This window comes from Rhinolophus sinicus, linkage group LG02 (assembly GCF_036562045.2).
Source record: "Rhinolophus sinicus isolate RSC01 linkage group LG02, ASM3656204v1, whole genome shotgun sequence".
Lineage (NCBI taxonomy): Eukaryota > Metazoa > Chordata > Mammalia > Chiroptera > Rhinolophidae > Rhinolophus > Rhinolophus sinicus.
Window position 1 is genome coordinate 86712170 of NC_133752.1, and position 27715 is coordinate 86739884.

The 27715-nt window shown below is 36.9% G+C and overlaps 1 protein-coding gene across 1 annotated transcript in view; it reads left to right on the forward strand.

Moving 5' to 3' along the window:
* Positions 1-27715, forward strand: part of MPP7 (MAGUK p55 scaffold protein 7) — a 240377-nt gene that overhangs the window by 70676 nt on the left and 141986 nt on the right. Inside the window, exon 3 of the mRNA XM_074324831.1 lies at positions 20043-20161. Within this exon, the coding sequence (XP_074180932.1) occupies positions 20043-20161 (119 nt within the window). The remainder of the gene's footprint in view (positions 1-20042; positions 20162-27715) is intronic.

Below are 27715 nucleotides of genomic sequence, written 5' to 3' on the forward strand. Positions count from 1 at the left end.
CCAGTCAGCCACGTGCTCATGAAGGTAAACAACCAGTACTCTGCAGTGTGCTGTGTTGCCAGTGTGTTTTGGATATTGTAGTTTTGCATCCCATCATGTCTACAAAATGCCCATTTGTGTCTTCTGCTTCTGGTGAGAAGAGGAAGATGAAGGCAATTACGCGTAAACTGAAACTCAAGATAACTGCCCAACTGTAGGCTAACGTTAAGTGTTCTGAGAAAGTTTAAGGTAGGCTAGGCTAAGCTATGATGTTTGGTGGGATAGGTGTATTTTAATGCATTTTTGACCTAAACCCATATAAGTTGAAAATATTCTTTTGGGACGTAACCCTATCGTAAATTGAGAAGCCTCTGTACTTGAAAAGAAAATCATTGAAGATCATTCTTTCTTGAACTCTGCCTAGGAGCTTTTCTTTTACTTAACTGCTTATTAATTCAACTAACAAGCCTCTGAGAGGGTATGATAAAAGTGATGATGGCAGCTACTATTTGCTAAGGGTCAACTGTACGCTAGGTGTTTTTTTATTCATCTCATTGCAAAACAGGGAAGCATAAATTAGCTGCTAAGCACTCATTCTTTATCTCTGTTGATTGTAGTAGTTCTATGAGAAGCCCCTACTTCTGTTCCTACACTTTCATTTTGTACAACCACTAGGCCACCTTCTGCCTCCTCACTTTCTGTTGCTAACGCTTATCTTCCTGATTAAAGTTAGTGTTTATGGTCTGTACATTACCATGTTTCCCCGAAAATAAGCCCCAGTTAAGAGCATCAGCCCGACGGACGCATTTAGTACGTTATGACAATGTTCTAGAAGATGACTGTATTTGAGTAAATGTAGATTGTTGTACGTGAAAAAATAAGACATCCCCTGAAAATACACCCTAATGAATCCTTTGGAGCAAAAATTAATATAAGACCTGGTCTTATTTTCAGGGAAACACGGTACCATTTACTACACTGACTGGTGGCTACCATAGTATAATGAGAGTTAAGATTTAGGTTTGCTGCTTTGCAATGTAAGCTAAAATCCAGATACACTATTTGGCTTTGTCTAACTACATGTTCTGCTAAGTTTTAAATATATAATAAATATTGAAATAAATGGAAATAAATCCTATCATAATATTAACTACAATAAAACAAATACAGTGCTTTAGCTTTTATAGGTGACTATTCCAGGCAAGGAGGTCCTGTAACTGGGTAAATGTAGTGTAAATGTAATCAATTTTTCCTAAAAGACAGCTATAGGCCATAATTTACAAGAGTTTTAGAAGCGATTTTTCATTTTGCTATGGTTTTATCTTTTGGATGAGTACTGCTGAGAGTCATAAAGTACTGTCTGTTATCTTCGCTTTGGTGGTGGGTACCCTGTGCAAGGCCATATACCACGAATGCATAGTTAGCTACAAATTGGAACCTACTTAAGGCTTAGAGATTGCTTCTAAAAATGAAAGTTATATACAGGTGTCTGCTCTTACCCTCTATTAACTTGCCCCTCATTTTATAGACTTGAAGGTAATTGTATAAGCAAACAACAATAGAATCGCTTAAATTGTTTTGTATATTTAAAAACTTAGCTTGCTAAATGCTTTAATGAGTTATTTGCAGTTGAGAGAAAGTGTAAGAAAAGAGAATGCTTCTGTCCGAGTTGTATTAAAGCATTTTAGTAGTTTAGGTACTTTTGGAAATAAAACATTCTTTAAATGAGAAAAATTGAGGCCTGTTATGAATGGCACTGAATAGTGCTGATTATTTTACCTTTGACAAAGTGGAAAATTTAAAGCTTGGTGTATCCTATTTTATTAATATAATAAAACTTTATAGTGTTGTTCTGGGCGTCGATATATGTTCTTTAGTGTTTATTAGCCCTTGGTTATAGTAAAATGTTTTGGTCCTATGCCTGGCTATACTGTACAGAATGCAAATATCAAAACTCAAAAAAAAACACAAACCCCAAATAAATACATTATTTGTTTTTCTTTTTCTCAAGTCGTTTCCTATATGATTTCTAGATATTTTGGTTTCTTACACTATGTAATCTGATTGAACACAGCGAACATCTTTTTTAGCATTTAACATAGGTTTATAGCTTCCCCAGACTTGTTCTAATAATGAAGCTATGAAGGATATGACAAGAATGGTGATATTAAATTTCTCTAGACTAACAGTAAATTTTTCCATTCTGAATCAGGAATGTTGAGCATCTGGAATCTGCAAGAAGAGTGAATTGTTCACTGCGGGAACACTTTCATCAAATTCTGAGACATTTATTCTCTTAGGAATTACTACTGTCTTGTACAGAATATTATATTTTTACAGAAGCAGTTTTCTGAACTGGAAAAATTTCTTCAGTTCTTTATGCTTCTGTATTTTTGACTGCTTTCACGTTTTAGAGATGTTATTATTTTGAGAATTAACATCACATTTTAGCATGAAATTAATATCCTTTGGTTTAATAACATTAATTTATATTTGTCCAAACTCTGTGAAAAAGCAATAGAAAATAAATTGTCCCCAACAGAGATTTATTTGTAGTTTATGTAGATGGATCTTTCGCTGATCTATACTTTGTCATATTTTTCCTTGACTTTTTCAGAATATCTGCAATGTGTATAATGACATCTTACACGTTGATTATGGCATAGATTTCTAAAACAGTGCTATTATGGAAGTGGAGGGAAGGAATATGTGAAATTCGCTATGAATTTTGGTTAAAACATTTCTCGTATCAGGAGTCGAGATTCTAATTAGTCCTGGATCATGCTCGGTATTTAAAATAAGTGTAAGTTGGTATGCATTTCCTGTTCTTTTTTTTTTTAAATTCTAGGTTTTTTTTCTAAACAGCAAAAACGTTTCCTCTATTTAGTAAATTTTTACTCTGAATAAGACTCTTCTCGGTCTTGATTTTTTTTTTTTGTTCATTGTGTTTGGATATAGTATTGCTGATCCTGGGTTTGATTGTAAGTGTCATTGCCTAAGTTAGGGGCCAGATTCTTGAACTAGAATAGTTCATATTAGGTCTTAATGTTTTATTATTAGGTTGGTGCAAAAGTAATTGCGGTTTTTGCAATTATTTTCAACCTCTTAAACCTTAATTACTTTTGCACCACCCTAATAATACTAAATGTGTTTATAATTCAGTAGTATATTTACTTAAAATGAAATATTATTCTTCCCCTCAGTTTAGTAGTATTTAGTCCATCTTGTACGTATCTGCCTTACCTAATGCTCCATCATCAGCTCCCACTGAACTTGAAACTGATGAAGCTGCATATCTGCCTTTCACACACAATGTTGTTATCAAGTATATGGGGATAGGGTTTTCCAAATGTGTAAATAGTTTTAATGTCATATTGATCATTTAATCTGAAGATTTATTCTTGTACTAAATACTCTACTCCTGACCCAGCAGCCTCCCCCACCCCCTACCTTCCCAGTTTCCCTTTCTTTTTATCCCTTTGTGAATCATGGCTACCTCTCCATCAGACTATTGCAGTCTTCTCCCTGCTGATTTGAAGTTAGTCATCATTGCTACTTTGAATTGTTACCTACTCATCACTTTTATCCAGTAACTTTAAATTGCATTATTATTTTCACTTAGGCTGCAAGTCAACATAAGCAGCTATGAATCATCTTCAATCTATCCAAGTTAGTAAAATCATAGTTCACATCCCTTGTTTGCCTTCTCTTTAGGCTTTCTGAGCCACAAACACTTGGGTAAGGTCGAGGCTTACCCAAGTAGAGGCTTTTATTTTTTGCTTTACCCTGGATGGCTTTTAATGTTTTCCAGATAGTGTGTCTATACTTTGTAGTCTTCTTGATGAAAACACAGTTCTTTATTGTTTGACAAATGTGACAACTCTGGTAATTTTCTTCTTCTACAAAGCATTATGACTTTGTTCTCGTCAGAGTAGGAAGTAGGTTTTCTGACTTCTTTTTTATCCATTGCTTCCTGTTTCCCTTCTCCACCCCATCTTAATGATTTAGAAGATAATTGTTTATAATAAAGATGAATTTTGTGAAGTAGTCCACACAAAATGGTAAAGCCTTTTTGTGACTTCTGAGTATAAATTCTTGATTGATGCAGTTTTTTTCTGACTTCTGAGAATGTTGTATCCTTGAGTGAAGGATATCCTTGTTCTTTATTCTTTTGTATTCCTATAGAAATATATAGCTTTGAAATGGGAGATATAATCTATCAAACATTTTTAAGCATTTAAGCTGTAAACAGGAGTCTGTAAATAGGAATCTTGACATTTTTTTATATGAGTATGTCAAGAACTCTTAAGACAATTGCTGAGAGACCTAACATTAAAAGGCTCAAAAGCAAGATCCATTTTTCTAAAAAGTTCTACCTCTTGAGGGGAATTATATTGCTGGCTGTTTTTTCCACCATCTCTGGGTGTAGCCAAGATTCCCTGAGGTTTAGTTCTGCCAGAAAAAAAAGAGAACAGTGCTTGTAATGACAAAATGTATTCTATATCTAATGAACTATTTTCCACTGTCACTTCAAGAGTTAGGGGCCCAGAGATCCAGGATGATTGAATAAGTTGAACACAAATTTATTAGATTTCTTCTGAGTATATTTCAGTAAGGCATGACATAGCCGATTGTCTCCAATGTGTTTCTTTATTATAGCTAACACTGGTAGTCTGGAAGGAAGTGGAAAGTATATATAATTATCTCAGTAAGGAAATTAATATTATTTTTCTGTATCATTTGAGGCATTTTGTAAGATGAGTTCACAATTATTTCAGCATATTTGGTGTTAATGACAAATGATTGATTCCTTGGACCCTCAGTTTGGATTTTGAAATAAGACCGTGCATTGGCATATAGTTTACATAAGCCAATAATGTCAGAAGTTTGTCAGTAAATACATAATACTGATATCATCAAATTTATAGTTATTGATGTTTTTTGCAAGCATTTATTGCGTTATGTTTATCTTGAAAGCTGTTAAGCTTTTTGAGAACAGGGACCATTTTGTCATTTTTCTTTTCTTCCCTCCCATTCCTTACTATGTAAACGTCTAGATTGACCCAGATCGGGTGTGTGATCACTTTCTGCATTATATCTCATCTCTCTAGTTCACTCTTTACCCAATACATGGGGTCCCTCATTGCCTAACTTTATTGCCTATGGTGGAAAGCTTTTTATTCCCCCTTAATGTATTCCAGCCAGATAAACTTACATTTTATAATCTGCCTCCGTGATGCTTGGGCATAATCATATGTCTTAGCATTTAATTTGGATTTTATGTATTTTATTTTGTGAATGTGTATTTGTCATTGGGCTCCAGAGTCTAAGCATCCTACCCCAGGGCCTTTGTACGTGTCGTTCTTTTCCTACAAGATTTTTCTGTTCCCCACTTGATCATCCCTTAGTTAACGCCTGCACTTCCTTCAGATCTCAGCACAATCATCATGTCCCCGAGGAAGCTTTCCCTGAAATTGTTCCCCAACCCACTCTAACACTTCCTTGGTGCCACAGCCCCCTACCTTATTAAAGCACTTTTCACAGTTACTTTACATAAATGGCTTCAGATTTATTTTCATTGTCATCTCCTACACTACGTTGGGGGATGACTTTGCTTTTTACCCTTCCTCTCACCCTTGTGTCCCCTGTCTTTTACAGTATCTGGCACGTAGTAAGCACTCAGTATTTGTGGAGTGATGATGGAAAGGATCGGGTAGGATTTTGAAATGCAGAGGGTTTTGGGAGTTTGCCAGCTTCCTCCGTTCACCCCATGAAATGTTGTCAAGTGTGTTACGTTAAACCTGTTCATGAAACTGTGTGGTAAGAATGTTAGCATTGCTTGTTTTGTCTTTCAGATAATCTCAGGAGTCCTGAAGGAGGGACTGTGACGGCATTAGCAATCACCAGGAAGTTAATTATCTAGTGATTTGGTGGAAGATTACATGAATATAGTGACACTTTCAGGATATAGCAAATAGCAGTCCACTCTGGCTGGAACAGAATTTGAGGGGAAGTTGTGAGCTATAATGCTGGGAAAACATTTACATCAGATTATTACCCAGAAGTGAAATTTTTGTAATTATGAAAGTAATGTCTCCAGGCATACCTTGAAGACACTGCAGGGCTCTGATCCAGTCCACCACAATCAAATATTACGATAAAGGGAGTTGTAATCTTTTTGCTGGGGAGGAGCATGCCTTCAATTTGTAACAAATACAACATCTGTGAAGTTTAACACAGTGAAGCACAATAAAATGAGGTATGCCTGTATTTTTGTAAAAACTCAAGCAGCACAGAGCTATATACAGCAAAAATGAAAGTAATTGTTTCCTGTTCCTTCCGGTTTCTCTTTCTAGATTAAACACTGGTGAGAGTTGGATTTAGGTCCTGCAGATGGCCCTCCAGGCTACCTAGAAGTAAATGAATGAGTGAATAAATGAGTGAATTACTAAATCACAGGGAATGCAAGCTTCAAATTTGATACTGCCGATAACGTGTACCGATTTATGACTTCCTTGCTTTATTCATTTTTCCATTCTTCCAGATGACCCTTTCCAGCCTTTTTTTTCAAATGCAAACACTTTCTTCCATATCCTCACTCTCATCAGAGGACCATGTTTCTCAGTTTACTGAAAATACTGCAGTCATCATAGGGAATTACCTCACGTTTCCCCCACACGCTGCCTTCCTTGTTGGAACCATTGGTGAACTCTCCACGCTTCTATCGAAAGCTGTCCCTCCACTGGTGTGCTAGACCCCATTCCTTCTCATCTCCTGAGGGACAGAGCTCGAGCAAATCCCTCCCTCTCTTACATTGTCAAAATTTCTCTCTCTAGTGGATTAATACCACTAGCACACAAATACGCAGTTTTTTTTTCACCTTAAATTTCTTTACCCCTGTTCCCTTACAGACATCAATTGTCTTTTGCAAGAGGTTGTAGGGATTGCCTATATTTGTAAGACCGGTCTACATTGGCGATTTCCAACATGTCTCTTTCTCTTCTTGGTGCTCTTCATCCAGTCTTCTTCACTCACCACAATGCCAAAATTAGTAACCTCAGGTTGCTAAATTCAGTGGGCAATTCGCAGTCCTTATGCTGCCTGCCCTGTCAATGGCATTTGATGCAGTGGATCATTCATTCTTTCTTGCTTTACTTGGTTTCCAGGACATCATACTCCTGCGGCTGCCCCTCCTCCCTGAGTGATTTTCAGCATCCCCATCTCCTAACTGTGGAGACCTCAGGGCTCAGTCCTTGGCTCTTCTTTCTTCTGTGTCTACACTCATGCCTTTGGGGATCTCATGCAGGCTCTTGGCTTTACTTTGAATACCATCCATATGCCAATGACTCCTAAAGGTATATCGTCAGCCCAGGCTGCTCTGCTGAACTCCTGACTCCTCTGTCCAGCTGCCCACCACATCTCTACCTGGATATCCCGGAGCTATCTGGAACTTCATAGGTCTAAAACTGAACTTCCTGGTCACACTGATGGCAACTTCAAACAACCTTGGAGTCGTGTTTCCTTCTTTTCTTTTATTCATACCCCCCTCATTCAGATGGAAACTGATCATTAGCTCTTCCTTCAAAATTTCCAGAATTTCAATACTTGTCATAACTTTCACTAGCTGCTACCTGGATGCAGTCCACCATCATCTTTTGCCCGGATCACGACATGGACCCTCTAATGTGTTCTCTGCCTCTGCCCTTGCTCCCCTGCTGTCGCGTCTCAGCTCAGCAACCTGAGTGATGCTTTAAAAATGTAAGTTAGATCATATTACTCCTTCACTCAAAACGCTGCAATGGCTCTTTCCCTCTAAAATAAAAGTTAAATTCTTTGCAATATTCTTCCTACAAGGCCGTTTCCAAGGTCACCCATTTCCTCTCTTATCTTTTACAACTCTTCCTCTTCCTCCCTTTGCTCCAGTCACACTGGACTCCTTGCCCTTTCTCAGATATTCCAGGCGCGCCCCGTCTTAGAGGTTTGGGATTTTCAGTATTGTCTGATCCCTCTGTCTGGAATGCTTGTCTCTCAGTTATCCACGTGGCTAACTCCTTTACCTTCTAAAAGTTTTTGCACATTTGTCATTTTTGCATCGTAGTGTGTACCCTAACCACTTGGTCATTACCATATGCCAGTGGGCCAGCACTGGATCTATCTGACATTGCTCCGTTTTGTCTTTTTCTATTAGTACTTGTCATCTTCAATGTATTGTATAATTTGCTTTATAATGCTTAGTATTTTCGGCACCCCCACAGCCCCTGAATGTTAGCTACATGAAGGTAGGGATCTTTGTCTTTTGCTTTACTAATATATTACAGTTACCTTGAACAGTTTCTGGCACAGAGAACTTATGTTCAGTGAAAGCTGGTTCAATGAATGAATGTTTATTTTACCAAATGACTACTGGGCTTGTTTTCCCATGCTCTTGCCAAGACTGGATATTTGCAAACTTAATTATTTCCTAAATTGATAGGAGAAAAATGATTGCTTGATTTTGAAAAATTATTTATTACATGTAACATTGATTTATGTATTGATTTTTTGTGGGGTGGAGGCATGTATTTTTTCTACCACCATTTTCCAGCCACCAGTGCCATTGCTCTTTTTTCTATTGGATTATTCATCTTTTGTGTACTTAATACAAGTCACTTCCCTGTCGCAAATAATTTTTAGCTGTTTCTTAGCAAACTTCTTTGTTTCTTTCGATGCATGAAAATTTTATTATAAAGTTGATCAATCATTGCCTTTTATAGTTTCTAAGTTCTTTGTATATTATGAAAAGTGTTTAACTGCAACACGATAAAAATATTCTATGAAATCGTCTACTTAATATTTCAAATATTTGATCCCTCTGTAATTTGGATATCAGGTTAGGCATTTAACTTTTCTCCTAAAAGTATCTCTTGAAGGTTTTTGAATAGAAGATTTAAATGATGGGATTATTACAGGAGGCATAGGCCAGAGTTGAGTTTAAGTCCTACTTACTGGCTAAATGTATTTTCTTCTGTAAAATGGAGATAGTAACAGTACCTACTGTGGAGAGTATTAACTGAGATAACCTGTGAAGCACTTGCCATAGCCCTTTCTGTATAGTAAGTTCTCATTTACATCGTTGATAGGTTCTGTGACCTTAAGTGAAGCGATGTATACCAAAACCAATTTTACCACGGGCTATTTAATCAACAAGAGTGTAAGTTCCGAGGGCATCTCATCCACGTTATAATGAAATGACACTGAATGAGATGACATTATTTGAGGACCTGCTCTCTTAGCCATGATCAATACCACTAGGAATTGCTTCTGGTTACAATTATTGCTAAGTATTATTTTAGGAAGCTTTATCAGTTGGTGGTAAGAAGGATGGATTAAGGAGGAGGCATAGGATAGAAATAAATGTAATTTTTAATAACTAGTTTTATTAGGCATGGTAAAAATTGTTGAGGGTCTGACGATGATGATAACTTTCACCCACAGTTAAAATTACTGTCATATATTCCTGTGATTTGAGTAATTTTGCAAGGTAATGACATTGTAATCCCAGATGATGACACTTTGTAATTATCTTCTGATAAATGTATTATAAAATAACTTGGGGTAAATTGTTTACTCAACACAGTCACACTTCCTCCCACAGACAGTGTTGTCTACCTTCCCCAATCCTTGGTCAAATCACCTGCTTATTACATATATCTTATATAAAGATAAGATTATGATGGAAATATGACTTTAGCTTGATAGTACTACTCTTGTATAAATATTGTAAAAACAAATCACAAGACAACTTGAAGTTGCTAAAGCATTAAAGTATGTAAATCTGGATGTAAAATATTGCTGACCCTCTGCCACTTGTGTTGTCAAGGGCTCAAAAAGCTTTATGTTAAACTTTCCTTGTTCAAATTACTGCTTAGCTCTTGTCTCTGGATTGGACCATACTTGACGTAAACATACAAAGCAGAAATTTGGGTTTGAGTGAGTCCTCACGAATGTTTCTTCAGTCTTACAGAAATTCAGTGCATTTAAAAATCTATAGATTTACGTGATTACTGCTGACCTTTCACCTTGGGTGCTCTCCAACCTAGAATGCATCCTTCTGGGCCTGTTTTCTTTCCTTTGGGTCCTACCTCACGTCCTTCCAGCTCCAGCATAGCTTTGGACCTTTATGGACTCCTTTCTTTAAATTGCTGTAATTATTGTTGTGCATATCAGTCAAATGACCCTTGACATATTTTAGTTTTGCTTTCTTTTCTCTCAGTATATAAAATACGCTCATTTTAAAATACTGCTTTTTCTCCACTGCAACATTTCTATGAAATAATTTTATTGAAACTTTTCATGTGTATCTTTGATCGTATGTTGTATCAAATGTGCCCAAATATAAGGTGAGTTCTCCCTCCTCACCCCCCTCCCCGCCACCTTAAAATCTGTCCTTAGGAATATAGCCTTTGAAGGCTATGGACCTAATGCTAACCTAACTCTGAAGATATTCTTTGTGGAAGGCTTTCCTTGAGTCGTCTTCCTCCTCTGGAGGAATTGACCACTTCCCGTGCCTTTGCCAAAGCAGTTTAACCCTGTCCTGCACTTACTGATAGACCCGTGTGCTTGTTCTTGACCCTGTAAACTCCTCAGGACGGGGCTCATGGCCAATTTCTTAGACCTTTAGAACCATGAACAGCCCTTGGTTTATACAAGGAGGTACTATAAATGTTAATCGGAGTGAAGCATCCATGCGCTTGAATGACTACAGAGGAGTACAGGGTAACTTTCACCATTCCAGGTCTTGCTCAAGGTAGATTTAGGTAAAATTTTTAAAGATACGCCTTGCTGTCTAACCTCTCATTACTTGCTCTCTGAAGCTCATGGACCCACACCATCTGGATTTCACAGTGTTCTTCACTATTGGATCTCTAGGAACTGAATAGAGGAGTGCTTTGAAGCACATGTTGGAACACAGACCCAGTTTTCGGCATGGACTGAGATGGTTTCTGGGGTCTATATAATTTATTGGAGTAATTGTCCATGTTACCTGCATTGAGACTATATGCACACTAGGGGCTCTTTTAACCATCTCTTTAACTTCTGGTTTGCACTGTCCTACCTCTTCTGGCTTTGCACTGTGGCCCGAGGAGAAGTGACTGCTGTCGTCACTAGTGTACTAAACTAGGGTGGCAAATAAAGTAGGATTGTATAAATCTAGTTAAAAAGCAGAAAACTTGGGTTTATGAGCTTATGCTAACAGATAAATTATTTTAAATTTGCACATAATATGGCTTATTCCCACAAAAGGTTAAGCATTATTTGAGTAAAGTTAACATGTTCCATATATATAAGACTAGGGTGGTTTTATTTCTGAGTATGGTATTTTGTCCAGTTAAAATGTATATCTGAACTGTTGTTTTGACTTTGAACCATTGCATTGAAATGTTTTCATTCTAGAGGAGACATAAAGGAAAGAAGAACATTATTTTTTATCAAATGCCTACTCTGTGTTAGGCATAGGGCCAGGTGCTGCCATGTGCATTGTTCTGTTGAATTGTTACACAACAACCGTATTTACCACAATTTCTTCTTCTTTTTTCTTATTAGTTTCAAGTGTACAAAACAATATAATGATTAGACATTTACACTCCTCTCAAAGTGATAACCCCAACAGGTCTACTAATCTGACATCGTAGGTAGCTATTATAATACCATTGACTATATTCCCTATACTGTATTTTACATCCTGTGACTATATATATTTTCAATTATAGTTGACATTGAATACTATTTTATATTACTTTCAGGTGTACAGGGCAGTGGCCAAGCATCCATACAACTTATGAAATCCCCCTGTCAAATCCAGCACCCACCCGATAACCATACAAAGGTTAACATTATTGACTATATTCTCCATACTGCACTTCACATCCCCATGACTATTATGAATAGCGCTGCAGTAAACATAGGGGGTGCATATATTTTTTCACATTAGTGTTTTAGACTTCTTTGGATAAATATCCAGGAGTGGAATTGCTGGGTCATAAGGTAGTTCTATATTTAATTTTTTGAGGAATCTCCATCCTGTTTGCCATAGTGGCTGCACAAATTTGCAATCCCACCAACAGTGCTTGAGGGTTCCCTTTTCTCCACATCCTCACCAGCACTCACTTGTTCTTTGTTCATTTATTGATGATGGCCATTCTGCCAGGAGTGAGGTAGTATCTCTGAGGTGGTTTTAATTTGCATTTCTCTGATGGTTAGTGACATTGAGAACCTTTTCATTCATATGTCTGTTGGCCATCTGTGTGTCCTCTTTGGAGAAATGTCTATTCGGGTCCTCTCCCCATTTTTAAATTGAATGGTTTTTTTTTTTTGGTGTTGAGTTGTATGAGGTTTATTTTATTTTATTTTTATTTTTTATAATTTTTGGATATTAATCCCTTATCAGATGTATCATTGGCAAATATCTTTTCCCATTCAGTACGATATCTTTTTTGTTGTTGTTGTTGATGGTTTCCTTTGCTGTGAAAAAAACTTTTAGTTTGATATAGTCCCATTTGTTTATTTTTTTTCTTGTGTTTCTCTTGCTCGAGGAGATATATCAGTGAAAATATTACCAAGGGTAATGTCTGAGAGTTTACTTCTTATGTTTTCTTTTAGGAGTTTTATGATTTTGGGTCTTAACATTTACATCTTTAATTCATTTTGATTTTATTCTTATATGTGGTGTAAGAAGGTAGTCCAGTTTCATTTTTTTTTTGCATCTGTATCTGGCCAGTTTTCCTAGCACCATTTATTGAATAGACTGTCTTTATTCCAATATAAAATCTTGCTTCCTTTTTCATAGATTAAATGACCATATAGGCATGGATTTATTTTAGGTCTCTCTATTCTGTTCCATTGATCTGTGTGTCTGTTTTTATGTCAGTACCATGCTGTTTTGATTACTGTGGTCTTGTAGTATAATTTAATATCAGGTAGTGTGATAACTTACAGCTTTGTTCTTCTTTCTCAGGATTGTCATGGCTATTTAGGCTCTTTTATGGTTCCATATAAATTTTAGGATTATTTGCTCTAGTTCTGTGAAAAATACCATTGGTATTTTGATAGGGAATGCATTGAATCTATAGATTGCTTTGGATAGTATGGACATTTTAACTGTATTAATTTTTCCTATCTGTGAACATGGTATATGTTACCATTTATTTGTATCTTCTTTTATTTCTTTTTTTCAATGTCTTATAATTTTCTGAGTACAGGTCTCTTACTTCCTTGGTTAAATTTATTCCTAAGTATTTTATTTTATTTTATTTTTTTATTTTGTTGATGCAATTGTAAATAGGATTGCTTTAATTTTTCTTTCTGATAGTTTGTTATTGGTGTATACGAACCAATGCGAAAAATGCAACCAATTTCTGAATATTAATTTTGTTTCCTGCTTCTTTACTAAATTTATCAGTTCTGAAAGTTTTTTGGTGGAATCTTTGGGGTTCTGTATGTATATGATATCATGTCATCTGCAAATAATGACAATTGTGCTTCTTTTTTTCCCATTTGGATGCTTTTTATTTCTTTTTCTTTTGTGATTGCTGTGGCTAGGACTTCTAGTACTAGATTGAATAAAAGTGGTGAAAATAGCCATCCTTGTCTTGTTCCTGCTCTTAAGGGGAATGCTTTTAGCTTTTCCCCATTGAGTATATTAGCTGTGGGTTTTTCATATATGGTCTTTATTATGTTATGTTCCCTCTATTCCCATTTTGCTGAGAGTTTTTATCATAAATGGATGCTGGATTTTGTCAAATGCTTTTTCTGTATCCATTGATATGACCATATGATTTTTATTTTTCATTTTGTTTATGTGGTGTATCACATTAATTGATTTGTGGATAATGAACCAACCTTGCATACCAGGAATGAATCCCATTTGATCAAGGCATATTATCTTTTTAATGTATTGCTAAATTTGTTTTGCTAATATTTTGTTGAGGATTTTTGCATCTATGTTCATTAGGGATGTTGGCTTATAGTTTTCTTTTTTTGTAATGTTGCTGTCTGGTTTTGGAATCAGGGTAATGGTGGCCTTGTAAAACAAGCTTGGGAACCTTCCTTCCTTGTGGATTTTTTTGGATAGTTTGAGGAGAATAGTTGTTATTTCTTTTTTTAATGTTTGGTAAAATTCACCTGTGAAGCCATCTGGTCTATGACTTTGTTTGTTTGGAATCTGTTAATTACTTATTCAATTTTGTTGTTAGTAATTGATCTGTTCAGATTTTATATTTCTTCTTGATTCAGCTTTGGAAGATTGTATGCTTCTAGGATTTTATCCATTTCTTTCAGATTGTCCTGTCCAGTTGCTTGTAGTATTTTCTTAAAGTATTTGTATTTCTTTGGTGTCTGTTGTCCCTTCTCCTCTTTCATTCCTGATTTTATTTATTTGGGTCCACTCTCTTTTTTTCTTGATGAGTCTGGTTAAAGGTTTGTCAATTTTGTTTATCTTTTCATAAAACTGTCTCTTGGTTTCATTGATTTTTTTTCTTTCTTTCTTTTTTTTTTGGTCTATATTTTGTTTATTTCCCCTCTGATCTTTACTTCCTTGTATTCACTTTGGGCCTTGTTTACAGTTCTTTTTCCAGTCCCTTAGGTGTAAAGATAGACTGTTGATTTGATATTTTTCTTGTTTCTTGAAGTCAGCCTGCATTGCTATGACTTTCGCTCTTAGGACTGCTTTTCCTGTGTCCTACAGATTTTAGGTGTTTGTGTTTCATTTTCATTTCTCTCAAAGTATTTTTTTTATTTCTTCCTTGATCTCATTGTTGACCCATTCATTATTTAGGGGCATATTATTTAGCCTCCATGTATTTGTGTGGTTTTCTGTTTTTTTTCTTGTAATTGATTTCTAGTTTTGTACCATTGTGGTCAGGGAGGATGCTTGATATAATTTCAGTATTCTTAAGTTTATTGAGACTTCTGTTGTGGCCCAACATGGTCTGTGTTGGAAAATGTTTCCTGTGTACTTGAAATGAATGTATATTCTGCTGCTTTGGGGTGAAATGCTCTAAAAATATCGATTAAATCTACCTGGTCTAGTGTGTTATTTAAGACCTCTGTTTTATGTTGATTTTCTGTTTGGGAGATCTGTCCATTGGTATCAGTGGGGTGTTAAAGTCTCCTACTATGATTGTGTTACTGTTGATCTCTGCCTTTATGTCAGTCAATATTTGCTTTCTATATTTAGTTGCTCCTATGTTGGGTGCATAAATGCCTATTGGGTGATTTCCTCTTGTTGGATTGATCCCTTTATTATTATGTATGTCCTTCTTTGTCTTTTATTATAGTCTTTGTTTTAAAGTTTATTTTGTCTAAATATTTCTACCCCAGTTTTTTCTCATTTCCATTTGCGTTAAATATTGTTTTCCATCCCTTTTCTTTCAGTCTGTGTGTGTCTTTTGATCTGAGGTGGGTCTCTTATAGGCAGCATATTGCATGGGTCTTTTTTCTTATCTGTTCAGCTACCCTATGTCTTTTGATTGGAGTATTTAATACATTTACTTTTGAAGTGATTATTGATAGGTACGTAGTTACTGTCATTTTATTATTCATATTTTTTACCTTCATTTGTTTGTTTTCTTCTTTCTTCTGCTTAATGAAGTCCTTTCAACATTTCTTGTAATAGTGGCCTAGTGGTAATGAATTTCTTTAGCTTTTTCTTGTCTTGGGAGGCTCTTTGTCTCTCTTTCAATTTTAAATGATAGTTCTGCTGGGTAGAGTAGTCTTAGAAAGCCCTTGGTTTTCATCATTTTGAATATTTCCTTTGAAGGTTTCTGTTGAGAAATCTGCTGATAGTCTTATAGGAACTCCCTTGTAAGTAACTAGTTGTCTTTCTCTTGCTGCTTTTAGGATTCTCTCTTTGTCTTTAAACTTTGCCATTTTAGTTATGATGTGTCTTGGTGTGGGCCTATTTTGTTACATCTTGTTTGGGAGACTTGCGCTTCCTGGGCTTATACTTGTATGTTTATTTCCTTTGCCAGCTTAGGGAAATTTTCAGTCATTAGTTCTTCAAATAGCTTCTGATGCCTTGCTCCCACCCTTCTCCTTCTGGTGCTTCTATGATGTAAATATTGTTATGCTTCATGTCCCAAAGACCTTAAGCTTTCTTCATTTTTTTTTAATTCTTTTTTTCTTTTTGTTGTTCTGTTTGGGTGTTTCTTGTTACCTTTTCTTCTAATTTGCAAATTCAATCTTCTGCTTCATCTGCTATTGATTCCTTCTAGTGTAGTCTTCATTTCAGTTATTGTTTTTTTTTATTTCTGCCTGGTTTTTTTTATGGTTTCTCTGTCCTTCTTTATGCTTGCTGTCTCTTTGTTGAAATTCTCACTAAGTTCCTTAAGCATTCTTATAACCAGTGTTTTAAACTCTGTCTCTGGGAGGATGGTTACCTCCATTTCACTTAGTTCTATTTCTAGAGGTTTCTCCTGTTCCTTTCTTTGGGACATGTTTCTTTGTTTCCTCATTCTGGCCTGCATCTCTGTGTTTGCTTCTATATATTAGGTAGATGTGCTGTCTTTGCTGGGTGGCCTTATGGAGTACGTGTCCCATGTGGTTCAGTTGTGCAGTCTTCCTAATCTCCTGTGCGATGTGTTCCAGGAGTGTCCCTTGTCTGTATTGTGTGTGTTCTTCTGTTGTGGTTGAGCCGTGATTCCTTTTAGCGTGTCAGTGGGTGGGATTGCCTTCCAGACTGACTGACTCTTAGGATTGGCTATTCCTGTATGAGCTGCTGTGTGGGTGCTGATCCTTTAGAGGGAGATTTGCTCCCATGGGTTCTTGTTCCTGTTGAGACCACTTTTTGGGTGCACTGCTTGTGGGGCTAACCAGGTGGTGCTCTGGTGTGGTCTGAAGCTGGCTTCTGAGTGTGTTGTTTCTGGTGTCTCTTAGGAGGGTCTACTGTGCAGGGTAATTTCAGCCTTGCCAGCCACCGTTTGTCTCAGCCCTCAGGTTCCCGAGAGCTGCCCAAGACAAGCTGCAGCACAGGGTCTGAGTCATAGCCCAGCACCAACAGTTCCTGGGCCACTGTGGGCTGTCTGCTGCTTAAGAGGCCTTTGCAGCTTGTGGGGGCTGGGCCTGCTGCTCAGCAGCTGAGAGTGCTCCAGGCAATGCAGCACCAGCCATGTGGGGCTGGAACCCAGAGTGTCACTAAGGTGGTGTGTACATGCGGATTTTACCAGACCAATGCGGTCTCAGATTTGGCCCTTTGGAAGAGGGTTCAACATAGAAAAGATGGCATCCTCGTGTAGGCTACACATGAGGCAGAGTCCATACAGAGATAATGGCCCCTATCTCTCCAGCCCTCTCTCTGGAGCCATAGAACTCAGTCTTTCCCCATGTGTCTCTGGCGCCCCTCAAGCTGCTTCCCCTCCACCAGAGACCAGATGAGTATTTGCAAGCACATGAGTCTGTGTGTGGGCTTTTTAAGTAGGCATCTGGGTTTCCAGCTGCCTTCTGTCTCACCAGGATAGGCAGACAGAGACCTTGCTGATTTTCACTGTCAGATGTTGTGGGAACTCCTCTTCCCGGCACAGGAACCCTGGGCTGGGGAGCGTGGAGTGGGGCTGGAACCCCTCCCTCTTCTGGGTAACCTCCCCCACCGAGGTGTCCTTCCTAGTGTTCAACCACTATCTGTGGGTTTGGGGTCAGCCCATTTCACATCTCCACCCATACTACTAGTTTCGATGTGGCCTCTTCTTTATATCCTTAGTTGTAGGGGTTCTGTTCAGCTAGTTTTCAGATGATTCTTGAGGTTGATTGTCCTATAATTTGTTTGTAATTTTGGTGTGATCTTGGGAGTCAGCAGGCATATGTAGCATTTATCTAATCCACCATCTTGGAACTATTGGCTTTCTTCTTTTGTTTTCACTCTATTTGGAAATAATTGTAGATTCACATGTTGTATTGCGGTTTTTACAATTATTTTTAACCTTTTAAACTGCAATTATATTTACACCAACCTAATAAGAAATATTACAGACAGATCCTGTGCACCCGACCTGGTTTCTTCCAATGGTAACTTCTTGTATAACTATAGGACAGTATCACAACTGGGAAATTGTCACTGATACAGTCCATTGACCTTACTCAGATTCCATCAGTGTCACACGCACTTATGTGTGTGTGTGTGTGTGTTTGCATGTGTATTTTGTTCCGTACAATTTTACCACATGTGTAGGTTACTGTTTCTTTTTCAGCTTAGGAGGGAAATAAGGCTCAGATAAGTTATGTGAAATGTGTGAAGTATAGAGCTAGAGTTTGAATATAGGTCTGTAGGATTCAAAGTTTTGCTTTTTCAGTAATAGTAATGATAAATAACAATAGTGATCAATTAAAACAATGGCTGGACCTCACTGAGTTACATATGAAAACAGATTGAGTACTTGTCCCATGCCAGTGACTATTCTAATGTATTAACTCATTTAATACCCCCAATAAGTATACCTCAGAAATTATATCACAGTTGAATTAGTATCATTAATTAAACTAATCATGTTACCGAGGAATAGGTAATTATTTTTACTACTCCTGAAATCAGTAATAGTGAAGATCTGCCTTCTTTTTATATAATTTCATATTTGAACCTCTGACCTTAACCACTGACCTTGGCAATGCTGATTACTTTAAGTGTGTGTGTGTGTGTGTGTGTGTGTGTGTGTGTGTGTGTGAAGTGAGACCTGCATACACTGAGTTAAGTTGAGGTACCTTAAAAATATTTACTAAATTGTAAATAAGAGCTAGTTTAGGCAAGATGCCAGGGTTTTCAGGGAATAAATATAAACCACCAAGAATACTCAAGAATGTAATACTTTTTCTAGAGTATTTTAGACTTTTTTTGGCCAGATACAGCCCGAAGAATGTTTGAGTTTAATCAAATCTCTCAAGTTACATCTCTAACTTTCAAAGTTGGCCCTAATGCATTTGGTCGTGAATTGTCACTGATTATCAGACTATTTAATGCTTTAGGAATATAATAGATATACTGATCAGCAGTCCATAATTTACTCTACAATTCTTTGCTAGTTAAGTATCATGTAAAGCTGTCCCTGTGATAAACAGCAGTACTTATTCAGACCAGAAGTAACAACAGTCCCGTGTGTTGTAGATCCCAGGAGTTCTTGGTGTTTTTGTAGACAGCAGACAGAAATAAAAGGAATTTTGTCCTTTTTACCTCATGTAATCCCACTGGAAAATAAAACATGTGCTATGAGTTGATATTGACTTCTGCCAGGTCACCTCCCTGAAGAGTCTCGGGCAAGGACCGTTGCAACATTTTTTTGGACAGGAGTCTGACGGCCTCTGAATGAGATGGATGGGTTATGCCGTACGCTACTGTGGAACACTGTGCTACTGTCTGCTCCTAGGAAGCTTCTAGCGAGGAGCTCCACGAGTAACCTGCATCTCTTACCTTAACTCTTTCAGAGCATATCACCTCCCCCAAAATTAGAGTCAGATTTAAACTAAGTTCTACGTAGTTTTTTCTTTTTTCTTTTTTAATGGGTGATTGAAATAATACAGCATCAATGATGGTTTATTCTGCCTTCTTAGAGCTTGATTTTGGACGTTAGATAATGCAAAGGGTTTTGAAGCTGTATGTTATTAGAAGCGATTTGGAAGCCACAAAACCTTTTTAGTGGATCACTCTATCAATTTTCTGCTCTTCTAAGGAAGTTTTTCCTATTCATGACTCATTTCACTCTTTGGCTAAAATTGAGGGAATGCAATAACGATTAAGGAAAGGAATGTATGCCTTTTCTTTTTTTGAAAGCTTGTACACATTTTCTGTCTCGGGTTATGTAAACTTGGAAGACTGCAGAATGTTGACAACTGTGAAAGGTAAAAACTAGTCTGTTAATACATACTTCTTTGGAATTGAAAAATCAAAAAGCTTCCTTTGCTTCTTTGGAGAAGTGTTTTGCTGGATGGCTCAGAATACAAATCCAGTAAAAAAGACATGTTCCAGCCGCCACTTACACACACCTTAAGCGAAATTAATGAGATCACTCTAAGATTACGCTTTGTGTTTTATTTTCGTTTTATAGGTCTGTATGAGCTGCTGGCGGCTCTGCCAGCCCAGCTGCAGCCACATGTGGATAGCCAGGAAGACCTGACCTTCCTTTGGGATATGTTTGGTGAAAAAAGCCTGCATTCACTGGTTAAGGTAAACCATGCTGATGTCAGATTCTCTTTGCGGAAAAACATATGGAAAAATATTTTGAGCGCCATCTAGTAAACCAGAGATCAAATTGTTGCTCTCTGAAAACAAAACAGCCTTGTTCCATTTCACTGACGGGCGTGGAAGTTGTTAAAGATTCTACCAAAAATACATAGATGATTTCACTTAATGGTGGTGATCTCGCCGTGCATACTAATGCAGCAAACATGTGGTTTCCCTTGTTTAGAAAAAGAATATGAAATAGTAGCAGGAAGGGTTAGACTCCTTATGGTCAACATTCAAGCTGGAATTTAACTTAAATAAATAATGTTCACAGCAAAAATTAGAAGGAATATATTTTCTGAGGTTAAGGATGGCAGCAGTTCAGTAGCCACATTAATTTAAAATAATTTCCTTTAACAAAGTCAACTGAAATTCCAGCAAGCTATTTCTTTTCTTGGCACGACGCCACTGAAATGGTACTTTGTGTATAAATACACTGAAGCTAAATATGAGTGAAAACAGTTTTTGAGACAGTTTTAGTGAAGCATCATGCCATGAAAATGATCAGCCACCAGAATTCAGATCTTGCCACACAGCAATGCTGGGAGTGATCACAATTCTTAAAATAGTAAAACGAGAACAAGAAACTTACTGGAAAATATGCCACTCTTGCTTCTGGAAATATGAATTGCAGTTTCTCTCATTTAACTCAAGCTGAAAGAAATGTAGCTTATTATTAAATGTCTCTTATTTGAGTCTGTGGGAGCTAGAAACTTACGATGCGTCAACAATATCTGGACCTATATTTAATTCAGCCAAATTTGTTACAGTTGTGTATCATGATAAGAGGCTTTGAAATGCTGCAGAGTATTTGAAAAGGAACAATTTCTGAGTTGCAGTTGCTTCACAGGACAGGAGAATTCTTACTGCATTTTTTTTTTTTTTTATTGTCAAATTTGAAATTTGTGTACCTCTAGCAGTGGCAAATCTCAAGAAGTGAAAATGGCATTTTTTTCTAGCACTACATTTAAAGACGAGTACGTTTATTTGTTTATTTAGTTTTTATATAATTGTCAAGATATTTTTGTGTTCTGAATAATTTTATGTAGTTTAGTTGCTCTCTTGGGATGTGTTAGAAATAGTCTTGGGATTATAGTTGATAAAGTTTATGACTTACTGAGGCAACCATGACAAAATATTCCTGTATTAAATGTGTGGATGTTGGATTTGTTTAGATTGATTCGATCTTTTGATAGGAATAAAATGTATTTCAAATGGCATCATGACCCCTTAATCATTAAATAGACATGCCCCCAAACAATGGCTGCATGTGTGATTATATTTATAATGTGTCTACTATCTCAGGTTCCCTACCTATAAAATGGAAATTATAATATCTGTTGACAAGGTTGGTTGTGAGTTTCAAATAAACTAGTGAAGATCTCAGGTCTTTGATCGTTATAGGCTCAGCAAATAGAAAGAAGTAGGCATTATTAAGCATATTAGGGAAATTTTTAAGTATCATAGCGTGTGAAGGACCAAAAAGAATGACAGAGATGGTTATTTCTATTAAAAGAATGAAACTAATGTGTAAATATATTCTTAGTTACATTGGCTGTTGAGTTTTAAGCATAGGCTGTTTTTAAAGTATATGTCCAAGAGGTGGTTAGGAAAACTGGAGAGTATTGGTATCTGGTTTTATAAAAACAGGGAAGCAAATCAATTGGTGTTGCCAGTATTTACCCAATAACGTGTACTATTCCAAATGTTTTTCAGTAGTTGCTTTAGAATGTATTTTTACAATTAGTTTTATTATGTACCTTTAGTATATTCTCAGTTCTTAATAGTTTCCCCCACTCCCAGTTTTTATCAGTGCACCCCCAGAGTGCCCTTTGACTGACCCATTCTATTAGTTTTCAAGGCTGTAAAACTTAAAATGCCTCCAGGAGGTAGGCTCTTGGGATTGTAGTTCAAACAGCTGGAACAAACTGCTTAACTGTCTTCCAGATGCCTCTGTTAGAGGGTGGAGGCTAGAAGCCTTCAGCTTTTATGTAAATCTTGGTACAAGAGCAAAAGGAATTTGAAAAGATTTGTTTTAGGTTACTCAAAATGTGCTTCCACATTATGTTCTTTCGTTGGTTATGTGATTTAGAACCAGGTCAACACAAAATGTGATTTTATTGTAGCACAAAATTTTCATGGTTGTCATCTTATTTATGTAAACAAGAAAGTGGTTGATAAATCATAACACAGTTTTAAATACATATAACATTATGGTCCAATGTAAACTATACTTAAGAAGAGGCAGTTTTGGCACAGCCCTCTGTGACAGGTATGACATGCCCCTTTAGGATATTGAGCCACACCCTGGCCAGAATAATGTAGGTTATGAGCTTGTCACTGGAAAGAAAGTATCATCCTATAAGGTGTTAGCTATGGATTATTTTTAGAAGAAATATCTCTTCAATAGGAAAGTTGAATAATAAAAACTGTGAGCATGAGATTTTAGAAGTATCAGAAGAAAGATGGTACTGATAAAAGGCATTGGAAATATCGTATATAAGATGGAAATATATTTTAAGTGTAGCAAGATGATGTTCATATTCACATGATCCCGTGAAGGTGATAAACCACCAATAAGCATAGAGCCACATTTTTTCAATTGAAGTATAATTGACATGCAACATTATATTAGTTTATATTATATTAGGTGTACAACATAATAATTTGACATTTGTATACATTGTGAAATGTTTACCACAGTAAGTCTATTATACCCTCCCCATACAGAGTTACTTTTTTTTCTTGTGATGAGAACTTTTAAGATTTACTTTCTTAGCAACTTTCAAATTTGCAACACAATATTATTGACTATAGTTATCATGCTGTGCCTTATTATAAGGCATCCCCGTGCCTTATTTATTTTATAAATGGATATTGTACCTCTTGATCTCCTTCTCTCCCTCCCCCTGCCCTCTGGCAACCACCAGTCTGTTCTCCTTATCTATGAAATTGGTTTTGTTTTGTTTGTTTGTTTGTTTTGTTTTGTAGATTCCACTTATAAGTGAAATCATGTGGTGTTTGTCTTTCTCATTTCACTTAGCATGAATCCCTCAAGGTCCACCCATGTGGTTGCAAATGGCAATATTTCATTCTCTTTTTGTGGCTGAGTAGTTGTGTGTGTGTGTGTGTGTGTGTGTGTGTGTGTGTGTGTCTGTCTGTCTGCGTGTGCATAGATATAGATATATAGATGTATACCAAATTATCTTTATCCATTCATCCATTGATGGACTTAGGGTGTTTCCATATCTTGGCTATTGTAAATAATTCTGAAATGAACATAGGGATGCAGATATCTTTTCAAATTAGTGTTTTTGTTTTCTTCAGATAAATACTCAGAATGGTAATTGCTGGATCACATGATAGATCTGTTTTTTATTTTTTGATGAATCTACATACTGGCTGGACTAATTTACATTCAACAGCACAAGAGTTCCCTTTTCTCCCTTGCCAACACCTCTTGTCTTATTTATTTATTTATTTTTTAAATATATGTATATAGCACTTTACGTTTCTCTCTGTGCTATTTTCTTTCTTTCTTTTTTTAAAAGATTTTATTGGATAAGGGGAACAGAACTTTATTGGGGAACAGTGTGTACTTCCAGGACTTTTTTCCAAGTCAAGTTGTTGTCCTTTCAATCTTAGTTGTGGAGGGTGCCGTTCAGCTTCAAGTTGTTGTCCTTTCAGTCTTAGTTGTGGAGGATGCAGCTCAGCTTCAGGTCCAGTTGCCATTTCTAGTTGCAGGGGGCACAGCCCACCATCCCTTATGGGAGTCGAACCGGCAACCTTGTGGTTGAGAGGACACACTCCAACCAACTGAGCCATCTGGGAGCTCAGCGGCAGCTCAGCTCAAGGTGTCGTGTTCAATCTTAGTTGCAGGGGGCGGAGCCCACCATCCCTTATGGGACTTGAGGAATTGAACTGGCAACCTTGTGGTTGAGAGCCCACTGGCCCACGTGGGAATTGAACCGGCAGCCTTTGGAGTTAGGAGCATGGGGCTCTAACCACCTGAGCCACTGGGCCGGCCCCCACCTCTTGTCTTTTTGATGATAGCCATTCTGACAGTTGTGAGGTGATGTCATTGTGGTTTTGATTTTCATGTCCCTGATGATTAGCAGTGTTGAGCATCTTTTAATGTACCTGTTGGCCATCTGTATGTCTTCTTTGGGAAAATGTCGGTTTAGATCCTCTGCTCATTTTTTAACTGGATTGTTTTTTGGTTGTTGTTGTTATTGAGTTGTATGAGTTCTTTACATATTTTGGATGTTAACCCCTTATCAGATATATAATTTACAAGTACCTTTTGTCATTCAGTAGGTTGGCTTTTCACTTTGTTGATGGTTTCCTTTGCTGTGCAGAAACATTTTAGTTTAATGTAGATCTATTTGCTTATTTTTGCATTTGTTACCCTTGCCCTTGGAGTTAGGTCCAAAAACCAGCACCATAATCATTGTCAAGGAGCTTATTGGCTATGTTTTCTTCTATGAGTTTTATGGTTTCAGGTCTTACATTCAAGTCTTTAATCCATTTTGTGTTAATGTTTGCATATGGTATAAGATAGTGGTCCAGTTTTGTTCTTTTGCATGTGGCTGTACAGGTTTCCTAACATCATTTATTGAAGAGTCTGTCCTTCCCATTGTGTAGTTTTGCCTCATTTGTCATATCTTCACCATAAAAGTATGGGTTTATTTCTGGGCTCTCTGTTGTGTTCCATTGATCGATATGTCTATTTTTATGCCAGTAGCGTACTGTTTTGATTACTATAGCTTGTAATATAGTTTGGAATCAGGGAGCATGGTGCCTCCAGCTTTGTTCTTCTTTCTCAAGATTGCATTAGCTATTTGGGATCTTTTGTGGTTCCATTCAAATTTTAGAATTGTTTGTTTTGTTTCAATGAGAAATTCCATTGGAATTTTGATAGGGATTGCATTGAATCTGTAAATTGCTTTGGGTAATGTGGCCATTTTAACAATATTAATTCTTCTAAATCTTTCCATTGCTTTGTCTCTTCATTTTCTTTCATCAGTGTCTTATAGTTTTCAGTGTACAGGTCTTTTATCTCTATGGTTAAATTTATTTCTGTATCTAATTCTTTTTGATGCAATTGTAAATGCAACTGTCTTCTTAATTTCTCTTTCTGATAGTTTGTTGTTAGTGTATAAAAGTGCAATACATTTTTGTATGTTGATTTTGTAATTTTACTGAATTTGTTTATTCTAACAGTTTTATTTGATGGAGCGTTTATGGTTTTCTATATATAATACAAAATCACGTTGTTCACAAATAGTGACAGTTTTACTTCTTCCTTTCCAATTTGGATGCCTTTTATTTCTTTTTCTTGTCTAATTGCTCTCACTAGGGCAGACCTACCCTTTGCAATAGTTGCATATTTGAATTTTATGCTCTTTGGGATTCTGAAGTATTTCGACAAGTCACAAATTGATATTTTCAAGAAAATTTCCTTATGTGATTGAACTGCTGTGTGATTTTGTGATTTCAGTCTTAAAGGAGTATTGATAATATTCAGCTAGACTCTTAAAACATTTAGTTACATAATTTTAACTTTCGATGGTTGATTGCTTTATTTGTTGAGTTCTTTGTGCCAGAAACCGTGTAGGCTAATGGGGCTAAAATTTCCAACACAGCAGGTATAGTCCCTTGCCCTGTGGAGTCTCCAATATCCCTGAGGGGTTGTGGATGAGGGGTCGGGCAGTTACAATATTCTATGATAGGTCATGTTTTGAGCTTTTTATGGATGCACAAGGTGCCTAGCTCACTGCTGGCCTCAGAGAGGGGCTCTTGGAGGATTTGGTATTCTAAGTTAAAACCTGCATTTTGAATAAAGTTGGTCAAGTAAAAATTTATTAGGGGGTGGGGAAGATTAGGCAGATGGAATAACATATACAGACACCTGGAGGTCAGAGTGAGCATTGTACCGAAAGGGTGGAGGCTTACCATCTCTTAGCTCTTCTGCAGATTAAGGAAGTGTGTGGGGAGCAGTACCAAGTGTGGTGGGAAAGATAAACAGAAACCTATTCCTGAATGGCTTTGACTTTTCCCAAAACAGCGGGGGGCCATTGCAGTGAAAGGTTTTAAAGCAGGGAAGTGAAGAGACGAAATTAAAAAAAAAAAAAAAAAAATCAAAAAAAAAAATCAGTGCACTGTGGAGACCGGGTGGGACATGAAATTTCCAGGTCAAAGATGATGGTGGCAGAATGTTTTGAGAGTGAGGCTGATTTCCCTTTTGAGAAAGGGAAGCTGGTATTCAGCCTGTCCTCCCAGTGGATGCACTGTTTGTTAACATATTGAAACTCCCCCCACCCCCATTGTTTGTTAAATAACTGCTGACCTCAGCTCCTGGACACCTCCCACCCCCCACTCCAGATCCAACCACTGGTTTATGCCAGACCATTGGAGATTAGGTGAGGGCTCTAGGAGACCTGTACAAATCACCAAGCAGAGTCACCTGCAAATATGGTTGGATATATGGATCTTGAACTGAGGAAAATTATGTTCTAGTTTGGGGGTAATCGATTTGGAAGTAGGGTTGCCAGACAAAATACAGGACATCCAGTTTAGTTGCACTTAACGTAAATAATAATTTTTTAGTGTAAGTATAATTTTTTAGTACATGAACCATTCAGTAGTTTTGCTTTTATTTCTGAAATCCAGCAACTCGATTTTGGAGTCATCAATACTTAGATGGTGCCATTAGCTGGTAATAGCTTTATTGAGATATAATTCACATATAATACAATTGACCCATTTACAGTATATAATGAAGTGGTTTTTAGTTCTTCACAAGGTTGTGCAACCATCACTACAATTAATTTCAGAATGTTTTCATCACCTCAAAAAGAAAGCCTGCACCAAAGGGCTATTGTTCTCCAAACCCTGCATCCCCCCAGCCCCAGCATCCCAACTCCAAACAACCACTAATCCACTTTCTGTATGTATTTTCCCATTCTGGACATTTCATGTAAGTGGAATTGTATAATATGCATTTTTTTGGGGTTTTATTTTTTGTGACTGGCTTCTGTGACTTAACTTAGTGTTTTCAAGGTTCATCTGTGTCATAACATGTATCAGTACTTCATTCCTGTCTATGGTCGAATAGTATTCCATTGTATGGATATATCACATTTCGTTTATCCTTTCATCTACTGGTGGACATTTGGGTTGTTTCCACCTATTGGCTATTATAAATAATACTGTTACAAATATTCACGTACAGGTTTTTGTGTGGACATGTTTTCCATTCTTGTGGGTATATTCCTAGGAGTGGAATTGCTGGGTCAAATGGCAACTCTATGTTTAATATTTTCAGGAGCGGCCAGACTGTTTTTCAAAGTGGCTACACCATTTTCCATTCCCATGAGCATTTTATGAGGGTTCTGATTTCTGTGTATCCTTACCAACATTTGTTTTTCCCTAACTTTTTGATTCTAAGCATCCTAGTAGGTGTCACATGATACTCATTGTGGCTTTTTTATTAGC